The sequence below is a fragment of the Nansenia antarctica genome (genome assembly GCF_963989245.1).
Source record: "Nansenia antarctica genome assembly, chromosome: 12".
Lineage (NCBI taxonomy): Eukaryota > Metazoa > Chordata > Actinopteri > Argentiniformes > Microstomatidae > Nansenia > Nansenia antarctica.
The window spans coordinates 25,830,790-25,843,289 of record NC_137682.1 but is presented as its reverse complement, the minus strand read 5'-3'; the positions used below and the strand labels follow the sequence as shown (position 1 = coordinate 25,843,289).

General features: G+C 40.6%; 1 protein-coding gene across 1 annotated transcript in view; it reads right to left on the bottom strand.

Moving 5' to 3' along the window:
* The window catches only part of si (sucrase-isomaltase), a gene marked incomplete at both ends in the record, with an annotated part of 69,759 nt that overhangs the window by 29,203 nt on the left and 28,056 nt on the right, over nucleotides 1–12,500 (bottom strand). The window contains 5 exons of the mRNA XM_080543668.1: nucleotides 2,015–2,182; nucleotides 4,117–4,166; nucleotides 4,386–4,474; nucleotides 4,717–4,841; nucleotides 10,394–10,450. Of these exons, the coding sequence (XP_080399794.1) occupies nucleotides 2,015–2,182; nucleotides 4,117–4,166; nucleotides 4,386–4,474; nucleotides 4,717–4,841; nucleotides 10,394–10,450 (489 nt within the window). The remainder of the gene's footprint in view (nucleotides 1–2,014; nucleotides 2,183–4,116; nucleotides 4,167–4,385; nucleotides 4,475–4,716; nucleotides 4,842–10,393; nucleotides 10,451–12,500) is intronic.

Below are 12,500 nucleotides of genomic sequence, written 5' to 3'. Positions count from 1 at the left end.
GAAATGTGTCTTACTGAATGAGGAGGTGAGAGGTTCTGAGAGATGACACCTTGATGAGTCACCAGCACTTCAGGTATTTGTCATTGTCATTGTATAAGCAATTCTATTTTATGAACAATAGTAGTATTCGTAAAAATTGTGTGTTGGTAACAGTGGGCAATCATTTAAAATGTACTGTCTTCTTTTTTTATTACAGCTTTGATGCCCAGATGTGATGGGAAGGAACTACACCGAAGTCCCACTAGATGCATTATGGACTATAATGATAGATGCATACACACGGACACAACATTATTATTTCTCTCTTCAACTTCAATTTCTGGACTGACCTTCGAACATTAGCCTCTAGAATGTCTTTTTTTGGTGGAATCCATTCTTCCTTATTGCTCCTCCTCTGCCTGCCTGTTACGAGAGCTTACATTACGTTGCCGTGAAGTGGTATCGGAGTAGTTTTACGAGTACATGAGTGCAACGAGTACATAGGTACAAGTATGAGTACTGGTATTAGTAGAGGTGCCTCCCTAGTGATAACTATAATGATAACATTGTTAGGTATAGGTAAAACGAAAATAGCTGTAATCACACCCAAATCACATACTGTTTACTAAACCGTTTTGTTCATTGATTTGATCTTAGCGAATATAGTAGCCAAGCTCTGATCCATCCATCTATTCACATCTTCAAATACGGCAGCACACTCAACAGCAGCGACATACAGCCTCACAGTAGCGTTGTTGTTGGTTAATCTGCAGTTTCGTTCGAACATCCATGTTCTAACTAAACAGCAACTTTAGGTAGCATTAAATCAAAACTGATGTCAAAACAGTAAGCACGTTGGTCTTCACCATACATCATCTATGGGCACATGAATGCAATATTTTACAATTATTAATATTACCTATGAACCTAACTCGGTCTTGATGAAATGCTCTGGGACATTACCATATGGGTAAACACTGGGAATGTATAGATACTGGCACAGTGAGCAGACATACAAAATGGCATAAAAATCAAACGGCCATTAGCCATCATGATTTAGCATTTCCACTGGTAGGCATAACAAAGCCATAAATAATGCAGTAATCCCTTGCGGCAGCTTGTAGCGGGTTGACATACTATAGGATATTTACATACAGTGCATGGGCATGCATACATCATAGAACATATGGAGGATATATGATAGACGCCTTTATCCAAAGCGACTTACAACAAGTACATCTGTCTAAGTAAGTGAATCTAAACATCAGTCATAATAATAAAAACATCTCAACATCTAAATCTATGCTACTAGGACCAGGCGCCCTTGGCTTGGCACTCACAATGCTAGAAGAACAGTAGAGTGTATTATATGTATATATTATAACTACAGTCACTTTACACTGTTGTCAAGACCTTTCAAGAACACCATTTCTAAATGAGAATACTATTACACTTAGACAAGCGCATTGTTTTCTATTTGAAGAGATTGAGTGCATGTGTCAGTACATATGGGGGATATCCTATCCAAGGCCTTCTGGAAGTGATAAAAAATACCTGAGCAGTCAGGCCTGTTATCCTTCCTTTCTAAACCATTACAGTGCCATTGTCATCCCAAATAGACCTTGAGCATACATGCACACACACGCACGCACGCACGCACACACACACACACACACACACACACACACACACACACACACACACACGCACGCATGCGCACACACACACACACACACACACACACACACACACACACTCACACACACACACTCACACGTACAGTATCTATTGCTTTGTTGTCCCTAATGAAAAAATGGCAACCATGCTCCTATGCTTTGACAGTAACCTTGCAATGCTAATGCCACTCCCCTGGCCTTATTGAAACGAATGACTCTCTCAGTCAAGTCAGTGAACTGTGGACTTTCATCCAGCCCTCCTACACTTGTACTGTGCAGGGAGGGATATATGGCAAGGGGTTGGGGGGGGGAAATGTGAATATAACTTCACTATTGTGAATATTCTAATGTGAATATACCTTCTTGGCAGTGTCATATTGTATGTTCCCAGCAGGAAGTGGGGTGGTGCTGTTGCTGTGGGTTACCGAGACGTCGATGGGCGGGTATGACACCCCCAATATGGTGATGTTCTCAAATGCCAGGTTATCACTGTACCCAGCATGCATCACCTGCATGGTCAACATACCCTGGAGAGAGAAGAAGAGAATGGCTGTAGTCTATGAAGGCAATATATACACCATATGAAGAGTGGCTGTAACAGTGAGAGAGGCAGTATTGTACTTTGTGGAGTATAGATTTAAAGCTTTAAAGGATAAGTCTGTATATTTAATTATATTTATTAACTACAAAATACATCACTTTTTGGAACTCGTGAGCTTAGAATTATAAGGTTCTTTCTCCGTTTAGGGTAGTTCAGAGATATTGAGCGTCAATGTTTTTTACATTCCATTATGTTTGGTGTGATGGAAGTTTTGTATTTTATGAATTACTAACTCAAACATTTAAACATTTAAAAAAATAACACCACACAGGCATTAATAACAACTAATGGATAACACCTAATGGATCAGATTATGTAAAAAACAATTTTTTTACAAAAATGGAGATAGAACTCTGAATTCTAACGTCACAAACTGTAAAGCTCCCAGTTTAGCGATGTTTTAAAAATGGAATTGTGAGTAACAAAATGTGATATAACATTGCGGAAAAAGTATAATCACACTTTAATGTGTACAACATCTCAAGGCCAGCATCAATACATTGGGAGATTTGCAGTTTCAAAAATGAAGTATGTCAGTGTGTTTAGAGCTTTTGTTCACAGTTGCACAATTTACTCAACCACTTGCATTGTAGCCTGATGAGGAGTTTCGCTGGTGCCAGTATGTTTCTCAAAACCAAGCTAATTCACCCAAAAAGTGTGCACCCTCCTACAGCATCTCATTCACACACAAACAAACGTATCCTTTACATTTGTCCATGTGGAGATCCGTGCACATCCCTGAAAAAGTGTGCTGATGTCTGTATGGATTTCCATCATAGATCAGTGCAGATGTCCTTAAAAAGCGTAAACACAAACCCCTACAGATGGGGCCAAATGTATTGCGTGTGACGATGAGGCAATCGTGCACACGACATTGGTGCCTCTGTGGAGCGTTGAATTGAGGCTTGGGCCAGTTTTCTTGCAATGATCGAGTTTGTAGGCCTGTCCCACAAACTTGAAATTGAAATGTGAACATTCAGTTTAACCTTTCAGCAGCCTGGGACATAACAAAGAAGACATTTTATTTCCTTTTTTGGCAGTCCGCTTTTCTGCATATTTATAGTCTTATGGTGATTTGTGAGCGCCATTCTGTCTGTCTGGGCTAATATTTGTCATGGATTGGCAATTGGATTAGTTTTGCAATGTATACTATTATTAAATAATAGTCATAATAATAAAGAAAATGTTTAAATGTATAATAAAACATAAAAATAAAAAAAGAATGCATCAAATGTAGGCTATATAGAATAGCACCTTTATAAAATCCATAGACGCTTTACTAAAGAAGTGAAGGCTACTATTAAATTATCATATGAGATTTTATCAATACTGTACATGTGTTATTTCCCTTATCAAGAGCGGAAGCATTTGTGAAATAGACATCCATTTCCTTGAGACATACTGCAATATCACATTTTAATGTTACACTTGATCTGGAACTCTTCCGACATTCCTCCTTTGCATGTGCCATTCCAATTTACACATTCATGGAATTCACCTGACAGACTCATCGATGGGGAAGATTCAGACACACCAGCCTGACGACTCATCGATGGGGGAGGTTCAGACACATCATAGATTCAGACACACCAGCCTGACGGGCCGGATCATTGAACCGGCTCTTTTTAGTGAACCTTGCGAATCAAGTCACAAATCTGAAGAGCTGTTCATGTAACGAGCAATCAAGATGTGTTCTGCTATGGTGCTAAGGGTAATACATAGGGAATACATGTAACCATATATTGTTTATCAGTTTTAATCTTGTCTAACTTTTTCTAGGAACTTTGTTTCCTACCTGGTCTCTTGGCTTAACATCTCTTGACTATAATAGGAGAGGGCATAAACATATGCAAAACTTACATAAATGACAGAGAATTGATACCGGATGTGGTTGCCAGATTCAACAGTATCTGAGAAGGAGAAGAGAAGGTCAAGTTTAAATACAACGTAATAGCGTAAAGTGAATTATCCCATGTTGTGATGTTTACCTTCATAAAGTAAAGTCATGACGTCTAGACATTATGAATGTTAGTGACGTGTTTGACATGTAATGCTATTAACTATGTAGGCAACACCTGATTTAAATAACTGTTTGAGTATAGTTCACACACACACACAAAACATAATACCTCGAGAGTCTCCATCATCCCAAAATAGTTCGCCTTCTGCTTGCTTGTTGTCATCAAGAGCTACAATCAGACCCATGGGATTACGCCGACTGGGGAACACACACATGAACACACACACAACCACACACATGAACACACACACAACCACACACATGAACACACACACAACCACACACATGAACACACACACAACCACACCCATAACCACACACATAAACACACACAGACACACATGGCTTTTATATGTGCTCAGAGTAAAATGTTAGAAATTGCAATGTGTGTGGTGTGTGTGTGTGTGTGTGTGTGTGTGTGTGTGTGTAGTTGTGTGTACCTGTGGGTGGTTGTGACTGCAGGTCGCTGAGTAGGAAGAATAGCCCCTCCTCTGATATGTAAACCAAGCTTGTCTGCAGGCAAGTACATCTCAACCATTTGTTTTCGATCAGTCACTCGCTCCATCTGATTGGTCAGACAGTTCAGAAAACGTAGTTTAGTTAAAAATAAAAAATACACAGACAGAGAGAGAGAGAGAGAGAGATGAAAAGTACAATGTGAGGATGCGGAAATATGTTTCTGAATTAATTATATACCAATATGAAATCAATTTGATGCACAAACATTGAAGGCACAAACATTGCATTGCTAATGGGTATTAGATTTGGAAATACGAAATGTGATGCTTCAATGTGACTTCCGGTATAAACCACGCCCACGTCCGGTCTTCTATCTGAATACAGATAGAGATAATGACGTCTCTTTACACCGCTAATACACACACAAACACTGCCCCCCCACACACACACAAACACTTAGTAGCCGTAAAGAGAGACATTCCACATCACAATTCATTTCCAACCCCCTCAGGTCCAAATGCTCAACCACCCAGGTGGTTACAAATGGACTGCACTTACATAGCGCCTTTATCCAAAGCGCTTTACAACGGCCTCTCATTCACCCGTTCATACACACATTCGCACACCAATGGCGGCAAGCTACCATGCAAGGAGCCGGCCCGCTCACTGGGAGCAATTTGGGGTTCAGTGTCTTGCTCAAGGACACTTCGACATGTGGCCAGCTGGGGCTCGAACCGCCGATCTGCCAGCCTTGCGATCATTAGACAGCGGCTCTACCTCCTGCGCCACAGCCAGGTGGTTATGCTTTTCTCATTCAGAGACAAGCTCGCTTCACTCGCGATGGAATGTTCCCTGTTCTTCTTATCTGTCTTTGTTAAAAATTATTAATTTGTGTTTGGCGGTACTGAAGGGATTGGGACACTCTCAGGATGGTGGATGAAGCAGCTTTTATTGCCTGCACAATGGGTCATCAAATAAACAAAACAATTGGCATGAATCTCTGATCCGCCTGCAGCAGCTATTGTCCCTTCTGCTCAGGCTTACAACATTCACCACAACATACTACATACAATCAATGACATGTCAAAAGCACTCAAACACTATGTCAATCAGACACACAACATACAATTAGATATGTGTGTGTGTGTGTGTGTGTGTGTGTGTGTGTGTGTGCGTGCGTGCGTGCGTGCGTGCGTGCGTGCGTGCGTGCGTGCGTGCGTGCGTGTGTGTGTGTGTGTGTGTGTGTGTGTGTGGAGGGTTCACTGGAGTGTCTGTAGTATAAGCAATTTCAGATCTTATCGCCTCCTCATTGTCACCCTTAAGGAGTGTTCCATTCCTCCCATCTCTTACCCTCTATTGCTTTCTTCTCTTTCTCCTCTCCTCTCCTCTCTCCACTCTTCCTCTTTACTTCGCCCACCCCTTACCTTCCTCTTGTTTACTTAACTAAGCATGTATGCCTTTTCAGGTCCCCACTCCCACATCCAACCTCACGTCATCTTCACATCCCACTAATCACAGGGGACCCAGGGCCAGGAGCAAGGGGACCAATCTAATCACCCATCTGATCAGAGGTTCTTTACACTGCTGCATGACACACAAATAAGACCCCACGTGAAATCAACTCTCTCTATCTCTTTGACAGGATGGCCTCTGACAGATGGTCTCTCTCTCTCTCTCTCTCCCTCTCTCTCTCTCTGACCGACACAGCAATTACCTGGGACTGAACAGAATCACTTTAAAGGGATATTCATGTGTACTTCTCTGTGCAGTAGGTCAGTGTTTAATATACTGTAGGAATTTGTCAACGACAGTAGAGTGTGGTTACCGTGACAGCGATAGTGAGTTAATTTGCCTTTTTCTTGGGGGGTATTACACCTTGGCAAAACAACCACCAGGGGTGATCTTTGAGCAATTCAAATGGATAGGCTTACTGTACCTCAGTGACACATGCATTACAGTGGTTAATAATCTAGGACAAGGGTCCGCAACCGACCGCTCCAGAGCCCCATGCGGCGGCTCTTTTGCCCATCTCCAGTGGCTCCCTGTGGCTTTGACAAACAATCTAACAGTTCTTTTTTTACATTTTCATTTATCATTGTTGTACGTTATTCTTACATTCTCCAATTGTAAAAATGTGTAGCCTATACATGAATTTAAGTTATAAGTAAAAGTAATATTTCGTCAACTAAAATAGCCTACGACAAATATTAAGAGCGCCTTTCTTAGCCTATACACTGATTTATTGTATTATGTTAACTTCACGTCACACCTATTTGTAATGTTGATAGCCTAATTTAGACTTAATAGGCTGTGTTCATTATAAGCCTCAAATATGTTTTGCGGCCAACCCTTGTTCTAGGAAGATCTCAGCATACTGTCTCTGAGATACCTATATTATGAAATTGAACGTTATGTTACTTTTTTTAAATTGTGAATATAAAAAACGTTATTTACTACTTAACAGATATCTGTCTCTTATTGACCTGAGTATTTTAAATAGAATAGATCGTCACATGGTTTTATGATATTACAGCGTCACATTATTTTTCCTTTTTTCATAGTTTTTTCAACATACACATGTTTGCCTCCCTGGGAAGATGGCATCGACAGCAGAAGCGGGTAAGCCGAGCGACTAACTAGCCTAACTAGCCTAACTAGCCTAACTAGCCTTAGCAGTCCGGAATGCGGATTCACAGCCTTTTAACACTGTTATGCTGTTATCCTGAGCTTATCTGGACACTTTTACAATACATTTCCAATAATGATTATAAGAATAAGCACCGGGTTTGCGGGCGCACGGAAATCGTTTTGCCACCTCCACTACTACCATCGGAGCCTTATTTAGAGCCAGGAAACACCATGCTATCTACTGACAAGGTTTTCCCACCACATAGCTACCAGGGACCCTGCGGTTACATGGTCAGCGCTTAAACCGCTACGCCACCTAAGCGCCCCGATATTAAACCTTTTAAACAAACTTTAATTGTAGCCAGTGTGTTCCAGACAGTGCTAAGTGAGTTGACTTTATTACACTGTGGTGGCCTAGTCCTCTCACGTTAGGAGGGTGGCCCAGGTTCAGGGTCAGCTACAGTTGTATGTTTTTTCCCCTGTTCACCACGATGTATTTACCCGCACAATGCTGCCATCATAATTTATCCAAGTAATCAGGGTCTTAGATAATTAGCTTGGCTAATGAGTAAATAGACAACATATGACCACAGCCCAAATGAGACATTTGTGGTGCTAGCATATTTCCCTATTGGGGAGCCCTTGGAAGTGTGTCTGTTTTTCTTCTGATGATTAATGTTCCTGTATTGACGTCATACCCGTTCCATCTGTCTAGCAAAGTTTCAAGTTTCAAGTTGTATTGTTACGTCACATTACACAAGTGTAAGAGAGTAACATTCTGAGGCTTTGGTTCCTGACATTGCAGCACAAGACAATAAGGCAACAGGCATAATTCAAGATTAAAAAGTGACAATAAGACAGGATGATTATGACGATCAAAGATGATTATCTTCTGTCAATTAAAATAAGCAACACAAATACAACATGTTCAAGAGTTATACTATATTGATTGCAGTGTGTAGCAAACCCAGTGTTGTGTTAACGGATGTGGTTATTTATACTTTGCTTGCAACAAAGATGGTAATGTTACATCAGAATGTAGGCGGTCTCTACCCAAAAGCAAACATAGGCTGTTTGTCTAAAAGCAGTCCACTATAAGATCCTCTCTGAAGAGTCCAGTATTCTGTAGGCTGAGAGAAGGTCTGAATCCTAAACAACCTTTCCAATGTGTATGTTCTTTAGTAGACCAACCCACTGTACTGTACCAGGAGTCAAAGCTGACTGTAAAACCTGGTCAGTGCATAGGATATAGATTTTTGGAGCTCAACTGAATTTCCTTAAATTTTCTTTTTCAGACATAAAATCATATATGTCACTTAAAATCATATATGTCACTGACGTTTTCTGCATTTTTTTTTTTTTTTAACTGTAGGGTCTGATATTTATGTTGATACTCAATGGATGTACATAGTGCCTTGTTATATGCCAAATCGAAATTTGACATTGATTATTTCAGTAACATCTTGTGGCACAGTTTGATCATCCGCTAAATTGTAAAAAGTATATTTTATTGCCAAAAACACACAAAACTGCACTGTGAATTATAGTATTAGAATAACTCATGCATGTTTTTGTTGACTAACTCTGTTGCATCCAATAATGATTCATCCCAGACCTTCTGAAGACAAATGTGTGGTACATTCTCATGAGTGTCCACAAACCTGCTCAAACTGCTGTGACAGTGACACCGATAGAAGAGTGTCTGCTCTGTCTCTGGAATGAATGGATATAACTAGCCATGTTAACGGCTTTTTAACTGGTTCTGGCCTAACGCCGCCTCAGCTGTGAATTCATGGTAAATCACAGACTTGAGTGCCTTGTTGCTTTTATAAAAAGGTTACAAAATTGTACAAATATCGTGACACGAAAACAATGCCTTTCTTTTGTGGTAGATTGCGCTGTGCTCAGAAATATAGTTCTCAAAACTACACTGCTGTTGTCAAAATAACGTGATAAACAAATCTTCGGAATTTGAGTTTTTGCACAGGGATATAACTGTGACATGGTCAACAGGCAAAATGTGTCGTAGCTGTCTTAATAACTTCATCAAGGAATAAAGCACAGCTTCATTGTTATTCGCCTCTCAGTCAATCCCAATGGTGAAACTGTTGTACAAAGGTACGTAAATAATATTGTCAATAATATTATTTTCTGCGCCTCTTTATGCCGAATAACTCGATTAATATCCTATGACAAGCCTTTATGCACAAATAGCTACAGCAATGATGGTCTTACGGCAGCAGCAGTGGCAGAAGGAGAGCAATGTGGCATAACTTCTGAAATGTACTTCTGAAAAATGATGATAGGCAAAACCGCTTTTTCAATGCAAAGTGCAAACAATCTTATATATTGAGAGATACAGCCATGCATCTCAATAATGTCACTGGTTAAGCAAGGCTCTGCAATCACAAACTATTCTCTCTCTCATGTTCAATTGGGTGATTATTTTGTTACAAGGGAACAGAAATGTCACCACTGTCAAGGTTATAATGTAATTTCCACCATAGAAGGATGGATCTTAAAAAAATTAAAAAATAAAAAGATCCTCGCTGCTCTTGCCTCCACCTTGTGGTGGCTTTCGGCATCACTTCACCCATCTTCACAACTACTATCTGCCACAGCAGTGGCGTTGAGGTAGCTCACCGTTACAATGAGAACATCCACATGTTAAACAGTGACCTACAGTAGTTCCCCACAAGGAGACTTAAGTAAGACTGTTGGGACATTTCTTTTTTTATATATTTTTTTCTGAGTGGGGCAGTCCCACTCATGTTTTTTATTGATAGAGAAAGTGGAGAATTAGACAGAAAGGATGGGTGAGAGAGAGAGGAGGGATGACGTGCAGGATATGTCCCTGGCCGGATTCGAACCGGGGACCCTGCGGTTACATGGTCGACGCTTAACCCGCTACGCCACCTAAGCGCCCCTGTTGGGACATTTCTATAGTCAATAGGGAATGAGGGAATGAAGCAGAAGTAAGGAATGTTTGACAGGAAACAGTTAACAGTGAGCAGGAAAAACAAAGCTCACCGTCTCGTAGTCATACCACACAGCATCTGGGAGGTAAGCTCTGATCCTCTCCATCCCCTGGGAAAACATCAACCAATCACAAATCAGCTGAACACATCATTCAACTATGAAGTAACCAAGCAGATTGTATACCCTGTCTATCTAGTTTTTACAAGACGTTTGAATGAACCGTATAAGGCTTCAAAATTGAATCAATCAAAGGCATTTGTTACAGGTTATGGTGAAGACAGCATCAAGCGATGGACGAAGGGGATTCTAGGGGACAGAGAGGTGTGGTCAATACAACAGGGGGCCATTATTTGATAAGGCTGTCATTAAATCTAAAAGGAGTGGACAGTGAAACAGAACAGAGAGAAATAAAGAATAGAGGAAGAGAACCTCATGTCCTGTCCAAAAAAGGTGTGTCTTGAGTATAGACCATTCTCATCTTTCAGTTTAAACCTATCACGCCATCTCTCTCTCTCTCTCTCTCTCTCTCTCTCTCTCTCTCTCTCTCTCTCTCTCTCTCTCTCTCTCTCTCTCTCTCTCTCTCCCTCAATGTCCAATTTCATATCCTACAGTGCCTTGTCTTCAGGGATCTCAGAGCGAGGCCATGAAAGGAAGAGAAGAAAGGTGGGAATGGAGGAAGAAGAAGAAGATGAGGGAAAAAAGAAGAAGAAGATTTTTTTAATAAGAAGACAATGGTTGCTAAACAATGGAATCAATAGGAATCAAGGATTGCATAATTAATAATGATTAATATGCTTAATAATGATATGAACATGCAGTGGTTTTACACACACTATTGTTTTACTTAGTAATAAGTAGTGAGTCATTTAACCAAACCAAGTAACCTAGCAAACAAATCAAAATCGTGTGCTCTCTCTTTGATGTTGATTTGTTACATAGCTAAAATCTATTTTTTTAATGTAGGTAATTATCATTTAATTTCCCCCTCATATTCATTTATCACTATCACGTGCAGTCCAAGTCAGTTCCCTTTCTCCATCACAGTAGACCCTTAGACATTCTCCTGGTGAAGGATGGATGCTATCGTGCACCTCTTTACCTCGTGTCTGATTCCTTCATATGGGGTATCAGTCAAAATCACGAGTAATGCATAAGAATAGCTAGCATTAGCGTAACTGCCAAGGTGATTGAATGAGACAGAGTGGGCATCGGTCCTCATTTGGAGAGATGAGACAAGTGGTGCACAAGTAGCATCTGATCCTTTCATGAAGGCAGGATATGATGCTCACACTAGATACCATGAGAGAGACAGAGAGACGGGAAATAGGAGAGAGAGAGAGAGAAATATATGATCAGGGGTCTGAGAGACCAGCTGATTAAGAGAATGCAGATACGATGAGGGAGCCTGCTTTTGATGCTGCTTAAGTTTTGGGATGAAAAAATTAGAAAGAGTAATGGGAGGAGGAGAGAAGAGGGGGAGAGGAGAAAAGGACGTATGGGGGTGGACTCACAGGGACAGTGGAGAAAAAAGGGAGAGTTGTGGAGGTAAGCTTTAACCATGCAGAAAAATAAGTGCTGTTAATACACTACTTCAGTAAAACTTGACCTGTGTAACTCAGTGTGTGTTAAATATGCATTGATGTTATTGGGATGTTTATTATGTAGTGCCCTACCAGTGAAGTAGGTTGAAGTTGTGACTCATACTATTGTAATTTCAAGCTCAGGGGTGACAGCCTTGAAACCTTCTTCTCCTCTGCTTGCATAAGAAACTTTTCACAATCACAACTTGATTAAACTTATTACATCCCAAGCCTCAATTGGAATGCATTTCACTCTGCGTTTCTGTAATTCACGAGAGGCCATTCTAAATTGCTTATTAATCAGGCCACTTTAACATGACCGCAATCTATCTACACACACACACACACACGCACACACACACACACACACACACACACACACACAAACCATCTATCTGCACTTCTAATCTGCCAGTAATGAGGTCAGTGCTCTCATTAGAGCCGAGAGAAAAGAGGGGGAATATGAAAGAGAGAAGAAGGATGCCGAGATGGAGGGCAGAGGAAAATTAAATCCCATGTCATGCTTTCGTCACAAGAGAGTTCAAAGTGTGTGTGTGTGTGTGTGTGTGTGTGTGTGT